Here is a 23,549-nt window from a genome sequence, read left to right on the forward strand (position 1 = left end):
AATTCTCTGTATAACTTTAACTTCAAAGTGAGTGGAAAGCTGGAACGGGAAGGGGAACGGGCTATTTTAATATCTACCGATCGTTTCCCCTAGTCGGTCGGAGCCGATAAAATTGATTTTAGAGACGCAACGCTCTGTACAAATTTAGGCAAGCTGGTATTTTTGCAAGTAGAAGAACAAGCAGCTTCTTTCGAGTTGAATTCTCCCTTTGCTTGGTTCGTTTCCCTACTCGGCCGGTTCCACTTTGTTTTCTCACAGTCCGCAGCGTTCACCAATGCGCGGAGAAAAGTTGAACAAAAATCGAAGGCTTTTCTTGCTAATTAAAGAACGATGTAAACGGTCAAGTGGCTTTTATGGAAGGAAAACGAGAGCATAGCGGAGGCCTGAAGTTTCGCGGCAGTTCGCGTCAGGCAGAATCTATCATGTACAGGTACAGCGACCTCAAGTATGCAACTAATTAAATTCCGTATGTACGTATGTCGTGTGTCGTACTTAGGTAAAACGTGTACCGGCGCAGTAGCTGCATGCACTGCACACTCAACGAGAACTTGTTCGGAACAGCGGTCGCGAGTCATTCGTTTGCACGGTAACTAGCTTCGTCGTTTCTCATACCAGTGAGCCACCCTCTCTTCCTCTCTTCCTCTCTTTCTCTTTTCCCTCTACCGTCTTTGCTGACACAATTTCCTCTATGTTTACATATGCAGAAAACGCGTTCAAGATCAACCAGAAACGTATGTGTTGTTTTGCTTCCCCAAGTTCTCGATCGATTCAAACGTCAATTATACCTGAATGCGCATGCATCGGTTGCATCGTTTCCGAGATCCGTGTAATGCCATTTACTTCACGTACAATTCGTCTTATCGTGAAAAAATCTTTTCGTTTCATTCTTTTTTCCTTTCGTTTATTCGACCTATACGATAATGTACATACATATGTATTATTCTATATGATGAATATCCGTCGAATTAGCTAAATCGTTTGAACAAGTAAACGGTCAAACCGTCGCAGCAGTGTTTTTAGAAAAACACGCTTAATCATTAATCACGTACGGAGAAACGTTCTATAATAAGTATGCCGATTGGACGGACCGTAAAACTTTCTAGCGGAATTGAATTAGTAGCCATTTTTCAAAGCAAGGGCGTGTATAATTATCCAAGTATAATGATAAATATTGAAAAATATAATCAATGAATATCTGTTGATACCTAGAGGATGGATATAAACCGCGGAAAATTTAGTAACATCGATGTATGCGGTACAGGGCTGCGTTGCATCGGGACCGAAAATTTTGTTCGATTTTGTTGAGCCGACTAGTCGTCATCTCCGTTACATATTTCTCGAAACTACCTCCGCGCGATGCAACTCTAGTAGGCGTCACTGTCCATTGTATCTATTTATCTGCTTATTAATTTCACGCCGATGTAGAATTCCTGTTTGTTATTCACCTCTCCTCGTATTCTGAGCACATTCGGTGCCAGATCCGACTCACGATCAGAACGCAAACCGGTACCGTAAATGTTTTACTTCGATCGACTTGAATTCTTTTAACATTTCTTACGACGCGTTCTTGGCAAGCTATATTTTAATCAGCACTTAGCCCTTTTACCGAAACTATCCGTATAAAATTAATCCTTTATGGCAGTACATTTAGAACTTGTATCGAATTTTCGTCGTTCTCGATAGTCGTAGATGGTTATTGTCCACTTTCCCCGAAGCATAATTCAGCGAAGAAGCGCGAAAGGATATTTACGATAGCGTAGAGAAGCAGGTCGATTGCAAATTATCTACGAAACATTTGAAGTAGCATACTTAAATCTTGATTTAGCGTTCTTTCAAGTTTCGAATTCAAGTTTCGAATTTTCAAGAGTTTCAGCATCATCCAGATTAATCTAGGATCTATTAAAACAATCCTCCAACAATACATAGTTGGATGAAATTAACCTCTCGAACCATCGTTCAAAATTATCTGTTGATAAATTATTTGCTGTACAGAATAGCGAGTTGAAACTAAGAACCACTCAGTAGCATCATATATATCCATTCGTTCGTTATCTCTTGCCATTCAAACTTATCATATTTAAGTATTAACTTAAAGAATAACTGGTCGCAAAAGTTGGCGTATCAGGCTGTTTAACGACGAGCAGCGCGAGCAGTGTGATTTATAATCCCAAAGAGAAAACGTGGATGTCTGTGAGAAGTCCGATCGGAATGCTTCCAAGTGTACCTTGGTGCGATTTTCCAGGATCCCTAAAGACCGATAGACGATAGATACTTCATCACTCGAAGCAGTACGAAAACGCGTTTCATAAATATCGTTATTGGTGCGCAGTAATTCGAATGTCGTACGCAGAAGTCGTACGTTTCCTTTCTGTACAGCCATTTCCGTTGCAGCAGCAGCAGCAGCAGCAGCAGCAGCAGCAGCAGCAGCAGCAGCAGCAGCAGCAGCAGCAGCTCTTTCTTTCTCCATTTTTCTCGTATTCGCTCGTTTGCTTCTCCAATCTTTTCCTGTCCCATTCGCTTAACCCCCGCCATCTCTTTTGCCTTATTTCATATCCTCGGCCCTTCCGTGCTTTTTCCTCGAGCTTCCGCTCTTTTCACCGTTCCCTTTTCGTCTCTTTCTCCAACTCCGAAAATTGCACAGTCCTTTCGTTCTATGGGTACTCATTTTTCGAGAACGATCGAGCGAAACAAGCTTCGAAATATGACTACTTTTGCGCAAGTTTCCTCTTCCGATGGAATTCTCAACCTACTAGCTAAGATAAAATGCCACATTAAATCAGACATCTTAAATATTAAATATTAAAGCGTGGACCAGGCTTTTTCTTTTTAGAAATTCATTATCACTAAACGTACGTAAGAGGAACGCATCCGGAAAAATTGTGTCAAGATCGTTGAAAGAGATCGTTGTGTGAAGATCGATCTATCGTCAGATTCGACTTTCGCCGCTTTCGAAAAGCTTCGCCGCTTTAATCAGTGTAGAATAAGCATTATAATCTGTACGTAAACGATCGTGTTTACGTTTCATCGATGATAAATGGTAAACGTATATTTCATTATTATTTGTTCCTCGTTTCTTCAGTCATGTCTGATCTGATCTTTTGCATACTTGGAAAATGCTTGAACCGAATGGAGCGATGGTACTCGAAGTTTTCCGGTGGTTGAGGAACCAGGGTGTAAACGGTCGCTTTCGCGTACGGAACGCATATCGGCGTCAGCTGTAAATTCAATGGAAGAGGGTGGTAACAAGAAATGGACAGACAGATAGAGAGATAGATAGAGAGACAGAGAAAGAGTGGTACCCAGGATGCTAAGAGAGGGCGAAAGAAAAGGAAATCTGTTCGTAATGGCGAACTGGTTATCGGTGGTGGGAGTTTGGTCACAGTACGATCGTATATATAAAATGTGAAAAGGAGGTCGAATGTTCCTTTTGGCTGTGATCATCGCGGCAGCTCGCATTACGTTTTTCTACCGAGATCGATTCGGTGTTTAAAAGTCGTCTCGGTTTATCGTCCTCGTTGTAGCTCTTCTCCTCTTTTGTAATCTACGATGAATCGGAAACGCGAAGAAACGTAAGAAATCGTCGGGCACGAACAAAATAGAAAACATAATTTTCTCGTTTCTATTTCATGGAAATGATTATATTATATTATATTTTATATTATAAATGTCAATGATACATAAATGTCAACGTACCCTCTCCCCTTTTTATCGATATGAATCGACACCCTCGGTTACTGGCGGCCCACCGATTTTCCGTTTGCTTCCCTGCATCAAGGATAACTTCCTGCTTGTGTATATGATCTTCCTTCGATAGGCGGGGAATTGTGAAACCGCAATGCACAGAGGAAGATGCATGCATACCAAGAATGCAGCTCAATGTACAGAGATTCGTGCGGAAAGCCACGAAAACGGGTGAAAGCTTTCGGAGTGGAACGCGATGTTTGTCGTCAAAGACCAAGTCTTCTCTTTCTCCAGCGTTTCCCTCCTCCTTTCTAATGTACGAGACGATTCATAGAGATAGGGAGCGCAACAAAAGCATCGGGATTCTTCAGCTTTTCGAAAGAGCAGAAATATTTTAACATGGAGAATCGTAAATGTTGCGAATCCTTTCTTCGCAACTTATCTGCTTCGAGTTTCTAGTTGTGTTGCACGAGAAAACTTTGTTCGCTGTTATTAATCAGCTTCGTATAAATTTATCTTCCAATATCCTTTCTTATCGTTCTCGCTGAATACGAAACTATTTGCTACACAGCTATTTCCTTCAACATGCTCTTTTACTGTATTTACAAACAGTATCGCATTAACTCAGAATTAAGAAAGAATTAGGCATGTTAAATCCACGTGAAATATCCTTAATATATATAATGGTTAATCTCGTTAGTAACTATACTCGTAAGTTGCAATTAGTACCATCAAACGGGACAGTTTATTCTATCGATTAATGTCTATCAACCTTATACGTCTTAAAGCAAGGTATTTGATTCATAAAAATGTAAGACGAAGAAATGTAGGAAATTACGTATCATATGCAGGCTGTTCACGCTATTAGCGCCCGGCTGTTTTCTGGTAAACGACAGGTATGAGGAAAAAATGAAAAAGGAACGAGATGAATGGTTCAAAGTCCCAAAGAGCGCTACATGTTCGCGATAATATTTTTTCTTTTTAAGTGAAAAGATGCATGTCCCTCCTGTAGTTCTACTTTTCTACCTGTATCTTTTTTAAAGGAAATCTTCCTTCTCTTTGCATACTGACCATAATATAAATAAATAAATAAATATATATATATATATGTATACTTGTTATGCGACGGATTGCCCATGTTATTAGACCGTACGTTCTTCAAAGCTCCGAAGCGTTTGATCTTTTACAATTTGTCTGTTACGTTTTCAGCAACAGTTCGGACTGTTGAGCCACAGTAACGGTGTTGCAACAGTAGAGACTAGAGAGCAGAGGGTAGGGAGTAGAGAGATGGTGATGCGCATGTATCGATAAAACACGATACATATTTTCTTGTTCGTTATAAAGTCTGATTTACGCATAACGATGAATTATACTTTGTATAATGTTGTCAATGCCAATTGTTTTCAAAGCTATTCAGGTTATTTGGAATAGTTTCGAAAGTACAGATACATTTTAAAGTTGGATCATTGTTTTACCGTATCGTTTTCACGTAATTACTTAATCTGCATTTTTGTAATATCAAATTCGTTATCGATAATTTGTTCTAAACCATATGGAGCGTAGCAAAAGTAACGAAATACCGAAAGCTAATCGATAGTTGCATTTAATTGACAACAATGTCAGATTTTGATTAACGAAGAAAAGGAATGCTTCTTGTTCATTGACGAAGTTTGGACGCTTTATCCAAAGCGAGTAAGCGAGTAAGCCAGTAAGCGTGCAAGCGAGCAAGCGAATAAGCGAGTCAGAGAGTAGGAGACTTGATGTGTCAATAGGCACGTGCATTATTCACATAGTGAAACGAGGATGCTTCGACCTGGGAAGCGAGTTCGATGCTTAACGTCTCTTATTCCGCACGCGGATCGCAACTATGTAGTTCGCCCTCGAACACTCGAGTCATCGTTTGAAGTCTGCGTTCGCTTTGTGGTCGCTATTTAACAATTACGAAAACTCTAGCAAATATTTAACAACCATGATTGCTGTTTGATTCTAAATGCAGAATCTAGAAATGTTAATAGTCGATCTTAAAGTTTAAGTTAATTACTCCATAGATATTCTAACTAATTACCGGTCTTAATTACAATTAGCATAGTGGTATGTGATACCTATCGGCTCTATTTATGATATTCCCTATTGGAAACGCTTGTAATTATTAATTATTTTATCCTATTACACTTACAGTCTATTGTTCCTTCGGCTGTCAACATTATATAATAATACACTACGCTTCGCTACCTCTATATCGCAACATATCCAATTATTGTATTTTCTATAATAACGACTATTTATCGATTAACTATGTCGATATCTTTCCCACCTATTGTTAATTGTCTTTTAAAAACAATAACGTTAATACATAGAGGCATAATACAGAGAGGCGTGATAGAAATCTCGAAATTTTGGTTAACATTTGGCAAGTATAAACCTAAAGCGCCACACGTAATAATAAATAGATTTAGATTATATTTTGACTAATTCTTAGTCGGCAGATTGTGTTTTCTGGTAAATTTTACACAATTGGGATATACGATATAGCAGAAAGTAGTAGAAGGGAAGCAGGTACAGCAGACACCCTTGATCCTCTACTTCTACAACTCTGCTTGACGGTCAGAACCACAAACTCTAACAGATACCTAATTTCCAGTGGAGAAACCTTCTAATCTTAGTTAATTAGATGTTTTGCTTACAATTTGCTTAAACTTTCCTTGAATGTAATACATACCTAGGTGGTACAAATGTTCGTCTCCTGCTTCGTTTTTAGTTTGCTCGACAGCTTCAACTTTCAGTTTTCAGTTTACATATTTAGATAATCGATGATCGTTGCGAAATTAATTTCTGTTTGTATGACACGCCTCTGAAACGTAATATAATTCAGACTTAAATTACATTACATTATTTTAGAAATGTTGAACACTGAAAAGTCTGGAAATTAATGCGGAGTAATGAATAACAAAATGAGAAACTAACAAGCGTTGGACTAATTTAAACATAGGAGAATTCTAGTTTAACGTTTAATTTGACATGGATTTTTCCTAAAAAGTTTAATAAATTAAAAGTTAATCGATTATATGGATATCTTTCTTTCTCTTAATTAAATACTGTACTGTATAAATAACGGATTAATTTATACGTTCAAATTTGTAACGCGTAAATATTTGTACAAGAGAAACGAAACGTCATATATCTGTGTGTATATATATTTACTGTGTCAAAATAAAAGAAACGTATTCGTTTCCTTGTTCGAATGTCCGAAATGTTCTACGAATGAATTTTTGTGTCGGAAATAATAAAGAAGAAATTAAAAGTTAAATAACGTCTTCGTTGAAAATAACGAGCGTTGCGTCGTCGCGCCATTTGTTATTAATTCGCTTCGCGTAATTACATTTGTCTTGCGAATAAATAAAGGATACTTGCTCGTTCTATACCGCTAGCTCTGGCATTCTTTCATTTTTGTTCTTTTAAGTCTGCTTAACTCTTTGTACACATATTCACCGCCTAAATTACATCTTTGCCATTGTTTTAACGCAAAAGGAAAAAAGAGAAGGAAACAAAAAACGCACAAGTGCACAGAAGAAACCTATGAAACTTCATTTCATGACCTGTCAAGTGTTTCTCTTATCTCCGTTCCATATACTTGAATCGCGTAAGATTAAAAACGTTATCATCGTTACACTGTGAACCTACTGTTTCTAGAATTTTCTAATATCTGCCATCTACTAATTGGAATTGCACAGAGTCTATGGAGAATTTAGCACACGTTATTCACACATCTTATTCAATATTCAAACTGTTTCTTTCACCCTGTTTGTGCCTGTACGCGTATATACGGCGTTTGAACGGATAACACTGCACTTTGTTATCCGATCAATTAGCCTTAGGTAACTTGTTCACGTAGCGATATTTCAAATACTTTTCATCGCTTCTCAACGTACGAAATCATATTTTTCCCATTAATATAGGCAGGCAATGTTTGCGTTTATTTATTCGCATCGTTCGATCATAAATATTTATTAAATTTATACGGAATTGATATTTTTCTTAACTTTATTATTTCCACCGACCTTATACCCAACTATAATTTTCTATACTTTACTAGTAGAGTACTATCGTATTTTCTACGGATTATAATGAAAATTTCTACGGCTCGGCAAACATACGTATTAAACGGATAGTGTGCAGAGATTGGATGAAACTTGAAAAACAACAGATATTTCTCTTCCCTTTTTTAAAAAAGTTTTATCTCATTGTGGATGGAGCCACAGGTGCTACACACAGCGTATACATATGTATTACCCTCGTATTTAAATGAAATTATTTCAATGAAATATATCAGCATGCGACGAGAAAACTGAAATGTTTTCTTTGTTTGATCTTTACCATTGTTTGTTTATAGAAACTTTGAAGCTTTACACGTCTGAATCAACATTACATTTTTGTAAGTAGTGGATACAAGCTAACAAGTGTATACACACACGCGCACGTACTAAATCATAAATTACAATATACGATGAATCTATTATCAAATTGTTCTACAATTTCTATTGTATTTGATAAATATCGGGCTCTAATTAGTGCATCACTAGTAAAATAATAATGCTCGTTAAAATGTGTACACATACATCTATATCCTGATAATGATAACACATTCATAAACACATTGAGGTAAAAGATTTTATTCTATTTACTTTTTAGTGTCTTATTAATATTCGAATCGGTCGTTTAATACGAAAGTTCAACGCCAATTAGCCCTGTATCATGGTTTGATGTGCTTTGATGTGCACTCTATCTGCTAATTATATTATCATTATGCTTGCATTTATAATCACACGTGCTTTTAAGTATGTTTCATATATTACAATTTTTAACAGTTAAGTATCAAGATTCGTGTCTACTATTATTCGACATATGTAGTGATATGTAATGATATATGCGACCTATGTAATAACATAAATAATCCAATAACTAAAGAATTCGCGTGTCTCAACGTCACGCATCAAAATCGTATGGTGCAAAGTTGAAACCGTAAACGCTTTTATAACTTCAGCTTTTAGCAGCATTGAATTTCAAATGAAATGTTACCGATATCACGATTACACAGTTTAGATTAACGCTACATTGCACAAGTCGTATCTAAAACACGATTAGTATTGAAATTTGTAGTTGCAGAACCACTCGAATGCGTTGAATAAGCGCATTGAATAAAACATTACCATTTTTCTTACATCGCGTAACATAAATGTATGAACGCGAATAAAGTGGCCAGAAGCGTACAGAAGATTTACAGAGGATACGTGCATATAATTGCTCCTACCTAATAATGTAATTCGCTTTCGTCCTACTGCCAATGCAGGTTTTTGTTTCGGTTCCAATCGTTTAATAATCTCCCGTGCCCTGACTATATACGATCACTGCTTCTAACAATAAGATTAGTTTCAATCTCGACTTGACGAGCAATTTGACCGCCATGCGAGGGACAGTCTATATAGGTACGTAGGCAGATACTCGGATGATGCACGTAAAACGGAATACTTTCCACGGATAAATAGATAGATCGATGATCGAATATTTATATCTGTTCGCATAAACCTGCTGTTACGCAGCCATACAAGAGTGAAGGAAATTTCGTAATATGTTTCGTGGTTGAGGAAATCGTTGTTTCAGGACGTCGTGTCAGTCTCGTCACGGCCGTTACGCGAGCAACATCTACTTTCGTTCCATAATACGTATGTAAATCGATAACTTTCTGCCGTTTACTAGCAGTTACTTGTGTGTTATTCATTTACTCGCCAATATCCCTTGCTATTGCTATATAATATTTTTTCATTGACATCCAAGATAAGTAGTCCATATAAATATTACAATGAAAGAAACGCGTTTCAGTATAAACCGAAGAACGATTGCAATTTCGTGCAAAAAAGGGTGAAATATCGTGCGTTTCTTCGACAAAGGTCTCAGTTACGAAATGCAGAATTTTACAGTAAAAAGTTACACGTTATTGTTCGATATAAAAGTGGGTAACCAGAAATCCTCCGAATTTGTGGTCTGGCACGAATTCAAGTCGCAGTTTAACCGATACGTTCGATAAAAAAAAAAAAAAAGAAAAATACTAAATATGGAATTATATCTTGAAATTATCAGAGATAACTCGAATCGATTGATTTTCGTTCGATTATGACTTTGCATAAATATTGCAAAAAAGGAGAAAGAAAAAAGAAAAATAAAACGAGTCCTGAACGCGGAGAATTGTGGATACCTGACCAGAATTTATGAAAACGATACCATAAATCAAGCCAAACAGGCGTCTTTCATCGATGAAACAGTTGCAGCACGGACATCGATCTTTTTTTTTTTAAGTAGAGCAGTGTATTAACGTTTTGTTAAGTAGATAATCGTTATCGATGCTAGCAATATGTACTCAAAAGCTTTCGTTTTACTCTGCATAGTTTAACGCTTACAGCGAAGAATTTTCGAGCAACTTGCGAGAAACATCGGAACATATGCGAACATATACGCGTTTAATGTACGCTTAAAGCTCATTTTACCAAACGTTCAAAATACCGTCCATGCACTTGCACACATTTATTCAATTTATTTATTCTTCGCGTTTTGAACATCTTCACTTGCAAAAAGGCACGCAAAATTTGCATTTCTAACAAAAATTTTATAAACAGAGCGTTATACGTATATACATATACATAGCCTCCGTGTGTAGGTGGTATGTGTTATTCTTCCTTGTTCGTACCCATACAATATACCAATAAAGTGTGGTCGGAAAAGGCTGGGACACCCTGTATAAAAGCACATTTATACCAACTGTTTTAATCTGCATGAAGGCAACTTGTTCTTTGCTTTTTAAAATGGCAAACAGAAGTGTATATATTATACGCTGTATATATTGCAGCTTGTATGTGTGCGACGAAACTTTACAGTTACGACATATTACATGAATATTTCATCTGAACGGTTTAATCGATATGAAAATATAGTTACGTAAAGGAAAATTTAAGCCCTTATTCGGTATGGATAAAAGCGAATCCTTATCGGTAAAAACAAAAAGGAGCGATACCGCATGTATCTTTCAAATACGAAGAAAACTCATCCGATAACATATAGAATATTTAGTGCAATAGCGATGCAAACGATTTTTCCGTTCAGTCAATACTGGCATTACATAGGTTAACTGCAACTCGCGACAATACCTCCGTGTTGCTATAAAAGTGAAAAAAAAAAAAAAAACAGTATGTATTTCAATAGCTATTTCAGATATTTCCGGTCTTAGTACAAATTACCAAGTTACAAGATCCAGGCCACTGACGAACTTACGAATAGCGTACACGAACTCGAACTCGAACTCGAACATCGGTTGAACGAACATCGGCTCAACGAGTATAAATTCTTACAAGCTTTCTCTTCGTACTATATAATCATAATTGAAAGTAAGCGACAAAAATTACAGACGCAATTAGGATAACACTGGAATGGTTAAACAAGTTTTTCAAAATTTCCAATCTTGACAAAACAATTCGAGTATGAGAGAAACGAAGACTGACTGCCTGACTTTTTTCTTGATTAAAACATCAACACCCGTATGCAAAGAAGATTAAGCAAAGATAGTAAATTGAGAAGCTAAAATATGGAAAATATATTCCACTACTTTCAAGAATTGGATGCGAAACGTTCGAACGTTCAGGCGAGAATCATTCTAACATTCAAATCGTTAATGTAATAACACGATGACATAAACGTCGTTATAAATATAATATAAACTGTGCTACGTTTATACATTATTATGTTTATATATTGTACATGTATGTCCTGCCAATTTACGCATACATGTATGTAAAATGTATATATCACTTATATTATGTATATTATGAGTTTAAACGATAATATTATAGAATCGAAAGACAAAGTTGAAAAACATTTAATAAATCGATACTGCATTAGCGTATATCATCTTCGTCTGTTACAAATAGTTTTGCACGATGAAAGATTTAATCAATAAAAAAATCAAGTTGAACAAGTCGGTCAAAGTCTATCGAGTTCATATCCAATTCGAAAGTTATGAGATGTATTTTTTATCTTATCGATCGGTTATTACCTTGTTTGTACTGTATTCGTTAAATGAGAAACCGAGAGCTAAACAAACGATGATATTGATATAACGTATGTAAACAACGAAATGCAAATAAATGCAGCAACTACGATTCCTCGCATATTCATTCATAGGAATTGAAGCCGCAGGGTAGACCGCTTCGCATAATGTTCAGTTACAAACTGGTTTCCTATTTCCTACGGCGAGAAATTATAAATGTTTCGATACGGCTCGCGGCCATCTGCATCACCGTATAATTAAGCTATTTCTATGTAATACAGGGCTATAAGACGTATTATCGTTTTCTGATCCATCTTTCGACATGTAATAGGTATCCTCTTTTCATTACCGTACGCCATCTATATGTATACGGCGAACATTCGATGAAACAGCGTATCATTTTGAAACTGATCTCCGAAACGTATTTTTCTATTTTTATCGGCGTCAAGTTGTTTTCTGCTTATCCATCCTTTCGTTCGTTGAGCTGGAGATAATGCCCTCGGTAATACCTCGTTTGTTGCCATCAGAACATGCTACGTCTACAAGAAATTGATTTACTTTGATCGGTGGCTTCTGATCGCGATATTAATCGCTGTGTGAAATTTAGATACTACAATTAAATATGAGATTTCGTGATATCGAAGAGGCACGGAAAAACAATGCATTCGATCAGTATGATCGGTATGGACGGCCCAGTCTGGGATATTATCAGTAATAAATTTCAGAGTCGATCGGTAATTGCCGATATCTCATCCAACTTACCTAGGTTTCGATCATCTTCGAACATGTTGTAGAGATCAGCGTTTTTAAACCTATACGTATAATCAGCGGTCAGCTTTGCTTTCCGAGATACTCGTAGAAAGCCGTCTCTAACAACCAATACTGGCGCATACGCTGTCACGAACGCACAATTATAGACAGAATTCACTGTAGCTATACCGGTAGTTTCTTGCGAATATCTCGGAAACTAAGGCCAAGCAGCCTTATATACAGGGTGGTTGGTAACTGGCGGTACAAGCGGAAAGGGGGTTATTCTACGCGAAAAAAGAAGTCGAAAATATAGAATATAAATTTTTTTTCAACCTTTTTTCTTAATTTTTTTAAAAATCTACAGTGAGATCCGTTATAACGAGACGCGATAAAGTGCACGCGTACCGAACGAAAATTCAAAGTCGATTTTCTCGAAAACAAAGCCTCGAACGAAAAATTTTTTATTCTATATTTTCGACTTCTTTTTTCGCTTAGAATCACCCCCTTTCCGCTTGTATCACCAGCTACCAACTACCCTGTATATATATATATATATAAAAGAATTCGCTACGCGTTATCGTTCCATCTTCGGGACATATCTATATTACACATAATATTATAATATATGTACAATATAGGGAACAACCTAATTAAGAAAATTCTGATTTTAATGAAACCTTAGTTGGTCGTGTAGGCAAGTAGGTTATAGTAGTCAAGCGTACGAGAAACAATTTTTTCCGATAGAGATTCATTTTGAATGGATGAAATCAACCCTCGAGCTTCTCATTTCTTTTCTCTTCTGGCTATGCGTAAGACTCGACGTAGAAAAAATTTATTCAGTTTTAATATTTTATTCCATCAAAGTATTAAATAATATGATAAAAGGAAAGTTGTTTTACAATTCCTGACCAGGAAGAATAGCCATACGAATAGTATGATATTATAAAGTTTAGAATTTCAGTCGGTCTGTGAAATCATAAAGCAGCAAACGCTTAATATCTTCTGTACAATATATAGCGTTATTTTACGCTTGAACTAGTAGTCCGTATTTACGTTAATAGTAGCAAATTAAACAAATTTTTTATGTACACACATGGTATCGTAGAAATTGTCGCGTACTTCCTATGTTTATCTAGAAAATACCGAAATTACGGTTAATTATTCATAAAATTGCGGGTTTCGTGAGATTTACGATAGAATTTACGAAATCGTAGAAAATTGTAGGAAACGGAACTGTATTTAAATAAGATAGAGCCCCATGGGTGTATAAACCGTCAGGAATAGAGACTTAGAAACGTGACTACCATCAGGGACGATGAATTTTCAAGATTTATCTCTGTACTAACAACAAGAGTAGGTAACTACTTAATCGAGTTAGTCAAGGTACAGGCAGCGAGATTTTCATCGTGCCGCGAGCACGTTCGAATCAGCCTTAATTACAATTCCTTCCGGTGGTATCTACCGGTAAAGACGACCATAGCTTTTGGATTGGAATGTTAGATTAGGTGTTAGTTTCCTGCCGTGCTTAAGGTCTACTATGCCTCGTGTTTCCGTTTCTTCCCCCTAAAATGTAAAGCCGTTGATAGAAACACGAAACGCGATCTCGTCTTTGCATCAGGATATTGTTTCACTACAGAGATCTGGTATTCGTACCTGCGCAGCCGTGGAGCGAGATTTTACCTCTCTCGATACTACCTACTCCGTCTTTGAGACTATGCGAATGAACTTTACAACGTTGAAAATTACCGAGCTTGTCAGCCCTTGTTACATATCTTATTTCATAATGGATATTCATGCTACTTACTAATTTATGCACCACATAATATATATATATATATATATATATATATATATTTATATATATAATTATATTATATATATAATAAAGAGGTACCTTAAGAAATTTCCTTCCATAACTAATTTCTTTGTAACGAAATTCACAGTTTGTCAAAAGATGTTGTATCTCTATTATAAACATAACCTTTTACATCCTCCCTATATCGAGTTCTCTGCAAATTGTTACTTTTTCCCACTGATCAATTATTAAATAGATATTTTTATTGTTACGCTAGTCAATAGCTAATATTTACTATAAAATACCGCTTCTCCGTTCTTTATTAGCGCAATAAACATTTTTATTATTTAATCGGCGAATATTTTTTGGAACCGATTTTTTTACACCGATTTCGACGATTTCACAACCTTTGTAATAATATCTGCTTATGAAAGTAGCAAACAGACTAAATTTACTTCTTAACTTTACTTCCGTGACATAAAAATATGGAAGGAACAAGCACAGAGGTACATATTAGCACGATCACTTGTAATTTTCAAACGGTACTTGTTTCACTATATACATATGTTTCCGCTCGCATATCATAGGTATGTATATACTAGCACTGCCCTATACAGGATAGAATGCCAGATATTAGTACCTATCCTGTTTATTTCGCTATTCATATTTATCCCAAAACCAAAACATTAAAATATAACTAACATATTAACACAAGGCACAATGTCATTCAGTTTATTTTTCAGTGATAATAATTCCATTACGCAAATAATGTAATGACAAGTTTCCGCCTCTATAATCATTGCATTATAATTATAAAGTAATCATAATCATAATTGTGTAGTAAATTATCCATAAATTATCTAAATTATCTAATTTAAACTATCCTTTCCTTTTGCTATCGCTCAGAATGATGATAAACGCTGTAGTTCGTTAAAGAAGGATTGTTTTCTCGGGTTTTCATCAAAAGCGCTAAACCAGTTATCGAAGTCTATTTACAAGGGTTCGCACGTTTATCCATAAACGCGGAGCTGCTCTTTTTTCTTCGTGGGTCAATTTCATTCGAGACGATGAAGAAACGATCAAGGCAGGGACGATTTACAGGTATACGTGTATCCGGAGCAATGATTTTCGAACGATCAAGATTTCACGAGGATTCTTTCAACACCGTTAATTATTTAGATCGTAAATTGATAATTAGACCTTGTGCTTTTAATCGTGAAATTGATATCTCTTTGTATTCAGCCACAAACTTCCACCTTTACTCCTTCTCTTTTTATCGTTTATTTCATTTTTTTCACTCTGTTTCGGTAAGGCTGCCCGATAGATGGGGTCTGGCAGTTGCGGATCAATGGCGATTTAATTAAAGATTATGGCTCGACGAAAATTAAGATTAATCTCACCCCCAGCTATGGAAGAGAAGAATAAAAGGGGTAGAAAAGGAGGAGGGTGATGACGTCGAAGCGGTTTGCTCGTCGACCTCGCGGCCAATGGCCTTAATTATTCGATGGAGACAGATGGAAGGAGAGAGAGACAGAGAGAAACAGAGAGAGAGAGAGAGGGGGGGGGGGAATGTGCGACAGGAAGCAAGCGGGAATTGGTACGATGTCGAGGGAAAAATATGTACATATATATATAGAAAAAGCAGAAGTATGAGTGGAAACGTACAAAAATACAACTAGGTTATAAAATAAAGGAACGAAAGAACTAGAACAGAGGAGAATCCAAGAATCGTAAAAGAATTGCGAGAGGATAGAACAACCTACGAAAACATAGATATATGTACATACATATATACACAAAAGAGGAAAAGCTAAAATTTGAGAAAAGAAGGGGAATAAATGTAGAAGAAAAAAAGTCTGTGGATATACGGGTAAAGGAATGCGTAGAGTGGAAAAGGAAAGTATAAATGAACAGCGAGGAAAAGGAAAAGATTACCAAAGGGGGTGATACTGTGGGCAACGACGTCGACAACGTCGCACTCCGTCGAGACTCATGACATCCGGGAAACGAGGTCGAGGACAACGACCAAGATCTTAGCACCCTCCGGCTATCCGAGATATATATATATATATATATATGTATGTATGTATGCGTACGTGTATATATATGTGTGTGTATGTATGTATGTATGTATATAGGTGGAATAAGAGTATATCGCTACTACGAAAGAAACCGTCTGAGCTATGCCAGAAGTTTTAATGTGTATGCGAGCTAAAGATAAAGAGCCATGATGTGAGAAATATGTCAGATATACGATATATAGAAATATTTGCGAAATAAGGATAACGTTTTAGTATAATAGAAAACATATTCCCAATATGATGATTATGAGAAAAATTTGAAATAAAAAGAAATATTCCTATTAATTGCATAGAGTACAGGCTCGTTCAATTGTACGGTTCTTACTATTCTTACTTTCCAAATATATTTTACTTATTCACATTGATTGATAAAGCTTGTATAATATGATATATGAAAGTTCTTCGAAGAAATATGTATAATCTGCAACTATGGTAGCAGTCTCTGCGCACATACGCATTGAGCCAGTGGCATTCTCTCATTTGTCCGCAAGCCAAGGAGTCAGTCGAGTTCGTGCAAGCAATCAGAACAAACGACACAATTCTAAAATAAAGTTAGTTTTTTTTATAATCGATTTCATTATTTATAATTATTGCTATAGTTTGTCTCGTTGTATCGTGATTGGGGTTAGGTGATAGGCCAATATACAAATGATTGTGTATCAAGCGTCGAGGGATTTTTGAATCAATAACATTTTATTGCCTACGGAACGCTTCTAACGAACGAATGATTTTGTGTAATGTCCTGAGAAGTAACAAACGATTATCTTGACATACGCGTAAACGAAACTCAGGGGAATATAATCTTCAATTTATACAAACGCACTTCGATTCCATTCAAACCGCCGCGTTTTATCCAGTACACAAAATTAGGCATCGCAGTCGCAACGCAAAACCGTTTGGGCCCGCTAGTCCACGGTCCAACACGCAGCAAGGGAAAACGGCTTAATTTACAGCATCCTCGAGCGTTTTCGTTATCTCTTTGCAAGAGCCGAGGTTGACGAGAACCAGGTTGGTCACTGCAATCGTTTCTAGCCTGTGTACGTTCTTACACACACACACACACACACACACACACACACACACACACACACACACACACATCCCTACAGATTCTGATTGCATTTAATACGATTCCTTTATCAAATATGATAATTCTAATGCGGCAGATCCGAGTGCTAGTCCGTTTGACACCATGACTGATAAGTTCGATCCCAGATAGGAAAATTTGACTGGGTATGCTTCTGTTGTACACCGTTGCATATTGCGTTTAGAGGGGAAAGAGGTGGGCAATACGGATGTGAGGCTTCTAACGATAATAGGCTCCGATGCTGGAGCGAGTAAACCGTTACGCAAGAGTTAACCAACTCTTTGCATATGCGTTTACAATCTTATTTGCGACTGTTGAGGACGATGAATACACATTCGAAAAACGCCTTCGAACGAAACTAATTCGTTCCACCACTAATCGGCCACTTTCTTTCAAACAGACAAGGTAAAGAAAGTGAACAGACTCTGAGCGACTTACCAAATCATAAAGCAACAGAGATAGTCGTCTCGCATTGTTTCGAAAGGATGTATAAGAACAATCGAAAAGTGGATGTTATATGATAATCGGTGGTTTAAGTTTGTCTTATGATATTATATAATTTGGAGTTACGATCACGAGAAAAGGATATTACCACCTGTAATCGAGTCGATCAGAATGGAATTAACAAAGAAATAGCCTGCGATGGTGAGCAAATGCAAACGAAACCTGTTGCACGACAATGTAAGACATTGTGCATCGAAAATGTAAAATATATAAAACAAACATAAAATGCATACAAACGCTTCAAATAGTAGATCATCCTTGTTATTTATGGAAATCCCCATTACGGATCTCATTGTATCAAATTTCAGTCTGCAATAGTGAAATTGATCAACCGATTGTGAGAAAAATGCATCGATTAGAGTGAACATTATTTTAGCCGAATATAATATACAATGTAATATGGTGTTCTGCAGAGGTATGTCTAATTAATGGTTTATACGAAAATGACGCTCGGAAATGAAACATTACGATTAAACGGAACTTGTAAAATTGATAAGGTAAATATTTATACTCGCGAATAGTACGTCTGAGAATACAAGACTGAAATTCTAGCTACTTAAGCGTCCCGTGTCTCTCACACCAGGCGCCTAAAATCTGCAACGGTATACATACATGTACACGGTATATACATACTGCAGTATGTTCGTGCTACTTTTACTTATATCTCTTTCTCCGTGTGCCTGAAACCTTGGTTGCGTGTACACGAAGCAACCCCTCTGTGTTTCTGCGCTCTCGCTAAATCGAAAAACTTTACCACTCGACGCTCGAGTCAAGAGTAGAACGAATCGAAATAAAATGATAGTCGATGGTACGAGTTGGGATTAGGGCCAACTGGTTGCGGTGCTTCGCAATGATAACGACGGAGAGAGTACGTCCGCACGAGAATGGAAGAAAAAGGCCTGCTCTTCATAAACGTTGGAATGAAATGCGACGACATACAGTGGTGTTCCTCGAGATTACTAACTTTTTCCCATTCCACTATTTCCTAGCTTGAAAATACACTCGACGTGCATCACCGAACTATTGTAGTACGAAAGGACTCGAAAGCTTGTTCGACAAATATTTCTATTCATACTTGATAAAACTTGCAACGTATTGCAGATGTCACATAACGAGACGCATAATTATTTGTTTTATTATATTAGTATCCACTGCTATTATAAATTACATAGAAAGAAAATGGCGACCCCAAAGGAGAAGAAAAGAAAAGAAAAGAAAAGAAGAGAAAAGAAAAGAAGAAAAAGGGACAAAAAAGGAAAAAGGAAGAATGTATAGAATAATTACTTGGAGCCTATCGCTGTTATCGTATGTATCGAAGAAAACTCGATAAACGTCAATTAGAATGGAATTATGTCATAGCAGAAATATGTGACGTATGTATAAAGTGACGCGCTCATTGACGTATCATTAATCAAAGCTCAAAGCAAGTATAGGGTACCGGTAAACGGTTTAAATTATCGAACTTTCTAGGAAAGTGGAGTACCCCGTTATGGTATTGACATTATTGATTGATCGTGCATTTCTGAAGAAATAAATACTTCGAACCAAGTCGTAACGGCATAGAGAGAAGAAAAGAGAAGAGAACAAATTTTGTATTATTTTTTATATACACGTGTGTCTGGTAAATATGACGCTTTAGCGGTTAGGTATTTTAGCATTTCGTTAGAAATGCCGCGGAAGGTAAGCGTATAGGAAGAAAGCTTGGTTATTTAAGCATTGACATGTACGATTACGTTCGAGATTTCTTCCTACGATACTACGTATATAACTGCTTCGCTGTTTTTAAGCGATATCATCTTCAGACCTCTTTGGTCTCTAAATCTCGTTTATCCACAAGTTTTCTGACGTTGACACAACCGTGGCAACTAACTCTGACGAATGATTTTCCATATTCAATTCTGGAATTTGTTTCGCGATTCAAATATTCCGTTGTTGTTCGTACTTTGAAGGTTCGATACTTGCGGCTTGTTTTTCTAGCAACTAATCTCACGAGCATAGTATTTATTACATTATTATTAAATATTACGCCATATGCCAACGCCTGTTGTTAATTACGTGTACCACTTATTTCATACACATACATTTTTATTAACCAACTTCTTTTTTAGAATAAATATCGTGTACGATACGACAGAAACTGATCAAACGTGTTATTGGCATAACATTACTACGAAGTTTACGTACCAGTAACAGAGTAGAAGCATCGATTTTACTATGTTTCGCAGACTTGATACGTGTTGCCTACTTATCATCTTATCATGTTTATATTGCTAAAAATTATACTTTTCGTGATAAAATTTGTCCAGAAAATAGGGGGTACACACGATATTAAGAATAAAGAGATATATATTTGTTGTTGAAAGAGATTTTAATAGTTTGAAAGATACGCGTCCACTCGAGTATTTCTCGCCAGTGGACACTGCGTCACTCTCAACGCAATGTTCATTCACGAGAAATACTATCAGGAGCAATTCGCGATAGTTTTACTCTAAAGTGAAGATGCACTTAAAGATTTGACGAATAAATATACATATATGTGCACGCGTAAGTATATATATACGTATCCTATATGTACGTATTCTAGCGAGAAAATTAATAACTCGACCGTGTAAAGCAATTCAGGTCGGTTTGCCACCTTCGTTCCTTCTTCTCGTATATGACAATCGACCGCTGCCTGTATCAGTTGCGACAATGATAGGAGAGAACGCCACCTGTTTTCAAGTGTTATGAAACCTCCGACCAGCATCATCGTCTTTGTCTTAGATAACTTGCCACGTAGGTGCACATTGCACCCTACACACAGAGAGAGAGAGAGAGAGAGAGAGAGGGTGTGTTCCCCATGCTGCAATTTCGTTAACGTTGACGTTGACGCTATATTGCAACTCGCCACATATTGCAAACGACTCTTAATCAGACATTTTTCCCATTCATCATCTTTTCGTACTTGTGATTCTTCATACAACACACACAACTATAACTTCTTTCTTGTCCATTCTCCCGTTTACGCATCTTACAAATCGATCAAACACAAGGCAATAGCTCGAAATGATAATAAAATGAAGAATTCATTGATAAGTAATAACAAGAGCGGAATAATAAAGAAATAACTAATATAACATATAATATAATAAATAATAAATAAGAATGAATGTTATCGAGTAATTAATTGGGAATATACGCTTACGCGTAACCTCCAGGCATCGCGTAAAACAATTAATCGGCTCATCGCTCGTAAGATTCGCATGTAAAATTTTATTCACTCTATCACCACTGGCTTTCTTACTAATAATTTCAAAGTTCCAATCTTCTTAAGAATTTCCACGATTTCCACGCTCACTTACTCAATAACAGTTTATCAGATATTTTATTATGCGTATACGTAATACGCGTTGTATATTATGCAGGGTGTCGCGGTTTTATATGATCAAACCACAGCAGCATGTTATACGGATAGAAACGAGGAGAAACGAGGTACAACGAATATAAACGTTAATCTAAAAACGTTTTGTAAAAAAGTTGTAGAAGAAATATGATAATTAAGGACGATAGAGCGGAATTCGTTGTTGATACGCATCGCAAAATAGTGTAACAATGTCGTAGATGTTTACATGGAGTATGCCGTTACGACGAGATCTTCGACGAGCGGGCGAATTAGTATGCATTCGGCGTTTACATCTTTACGTTCCCATTTCAAAGTTTCCTCCCTTTGAAATACACTAGCTTGACATTGTAGGCAGATTGAGTTTATCACTCTGCGAATTTCATGCTTATTTTGTTTTACGAGACAACAACGGAAAGTGTACGATGACACAGACCTGTGTTTATATAATAACACTTTTTCCTACCATACTTTCCACTCGTGCAACATACCGCCACAGTTTGATCACTTAAAACTGGGACACCCGCATACTAATAACCTGTACGAGTATACGTATGTATGTGTGTATATACACGTGTATACTGTATAAGATAAAGGATCTTTGTTATGGTACACACTTTCTTTTTACTTTGGTGATTCCCTTTCTGTTTTTTATTTTCATTGTGAATATCTCATAACTCGCAATAAAATGGAAATACGTACAAATCGGTTAACCTTTAATTTACTTGGATCGAAAAATTTAAACTGTTCGTAAATTTGCTTCTGACGAAAGAAGTGAGACACAGGAGAGATAATACGAGGGGAAATACTGAAATAAACTTTAAATTGAAAACAAATTTTAAAACGCCTTTTTATTAAAATTCAAAATTATATGAGAGTATTTAAAAATTTGAAACGGAAGCACTCGGAACCACGTCGATAACCATGTTATTACACGCTAAATTAAATATCGATCTTATTTCACTTTCGTTTGCAGGAAAATTGAACGACTTGGTTTTTTTTAAATTCAGCCGTTTTCCGTTTCTGGCGTCGGTTAATCACTGCGAACGTCGAGTTTGCGATGCAAACTTTATTTCACGCCCGGTACCCATTACCAGATTCAACCGTACCCACTTTCCAAGCATGATCATATAAGCTGACATATTGCGCGTGGTGCCTATGGTGATGTCAAACGACAATATGACTACCTTTTCGTTCTCGTTGAATTTCATTCCGAGTTAACATAATTTACATACTATAATAATTTTAATACTATATACACCTATGATTAGCATCATTATTACTATGATTACAATATTATTGTTATTATTGCTATGATCATTCATTCAATTAATACCAAATCATTTCAATTTTCCGCTTTCGTTATATTATATTTCCAAGTGATCGTAATTTAATTGACAAAGTACATAGTTCATTGCTTGCTCATCATTCTGCAAGTTTGACGTTCAACTAGTAAATCGATTTATCTTGATCTCCTTTCCCCTCTCTTTATAAATGTCTATCGTCGTCTTGTTAGTAATGCGTCCTTTATTAGTAATGCGAATATTAGATCCTAATAGACTATAGTAAATATCAATTATCAGAGACAAATACGTTATTTCCTTCCGTGCTCAGATAATTTCTTATGATTTATATATATTTTTGTTACAGGAGGCCCGCGAACATTTTCTGCTAGGCCTTACCGTGGAGGTTGGTTGGTTTGTTTGGTTTGCAATTACAATTACATACATAGTCTGTAGATATTTTCTTCCAAGTCTGCCGTAATTTCAACCACATTTCTATGTTTCCATTCATATTATCCATAACTATAGCTATATTTATATCTTTATGTATCGGAATATCTAAACATATAGCATATGTATATGCGTATAACGACCGTACATTTTCATTTCCTGCTTTGTGTGTATTTTTCTGTCTATCGGCTATCTCCTTCCCGTTTATCTCTTGTCATCTCTCCCTTTAGCGTTTTCATCATCATTTAACCATGCCAACTTCTTTTCCGTATCTATGTATGCGATTCGATTAATGCCACGTTGTTAACATACGAAATGTTCTCACGAAATGATCCGTGTAAAATCGATGGGAATAATCGACGGATATGTAATAGAAAATTCTCGTATGAAATTTTCTTCTTTTATGTACATGTTACAACAATTTTATTACTTTATACTCAACGTAGG

At 36.4% G+C, this 23,549-nt stretch overlaps 1 protein-coding gene across 9 annotated transcripts in view; it reads left to right on the top strand.

Annotated features, from left to right (window-relative positions):
• Positions 1-23,549, top strand: part of LOC117215006 (synaptogenesis protein syg-2-like) — a 91,763-nt gene that overhangs the window by 23,259 nt on the left and 44,955 nt on the right. For 8 of the 9 annotated variants that reach the window (XM_033461382.1, XM_033461375.1, XM_033461374.1 and 5 more), the window contains exon 3: positions 23,020-23,058. The exons of the other annotated variant lie outside the window; for it this stretch is intronic. In XM_033461382.1, coding sequence (XP_033317273.1) covers positions 23,020-23,058 — 39 coding nt within the window. The remainder of the gene's footprint in view (positions 1-23,019; positions 23,059-23,549) is intronic. 9 annotated transcript variants of the gene reach the window in all.

Source organism: Bombus bifarius, unplaced genomic scaffold (genome assembly GCF_011952205.1).
Source record: "Bombus bifarius isolate JDL3187 unplaced genomic scaffold, Bbif_JDL3187 scf7180000009306, whole genome shotgun sequence".
In the NCBI taxonomy this organism is placed as follows: domain Eukaryota; kingdom Metazoa; phylum Arthropoda; class Insecta; order Hymenoptera; family Apidae; genus Bombus; species Bombus bifarius.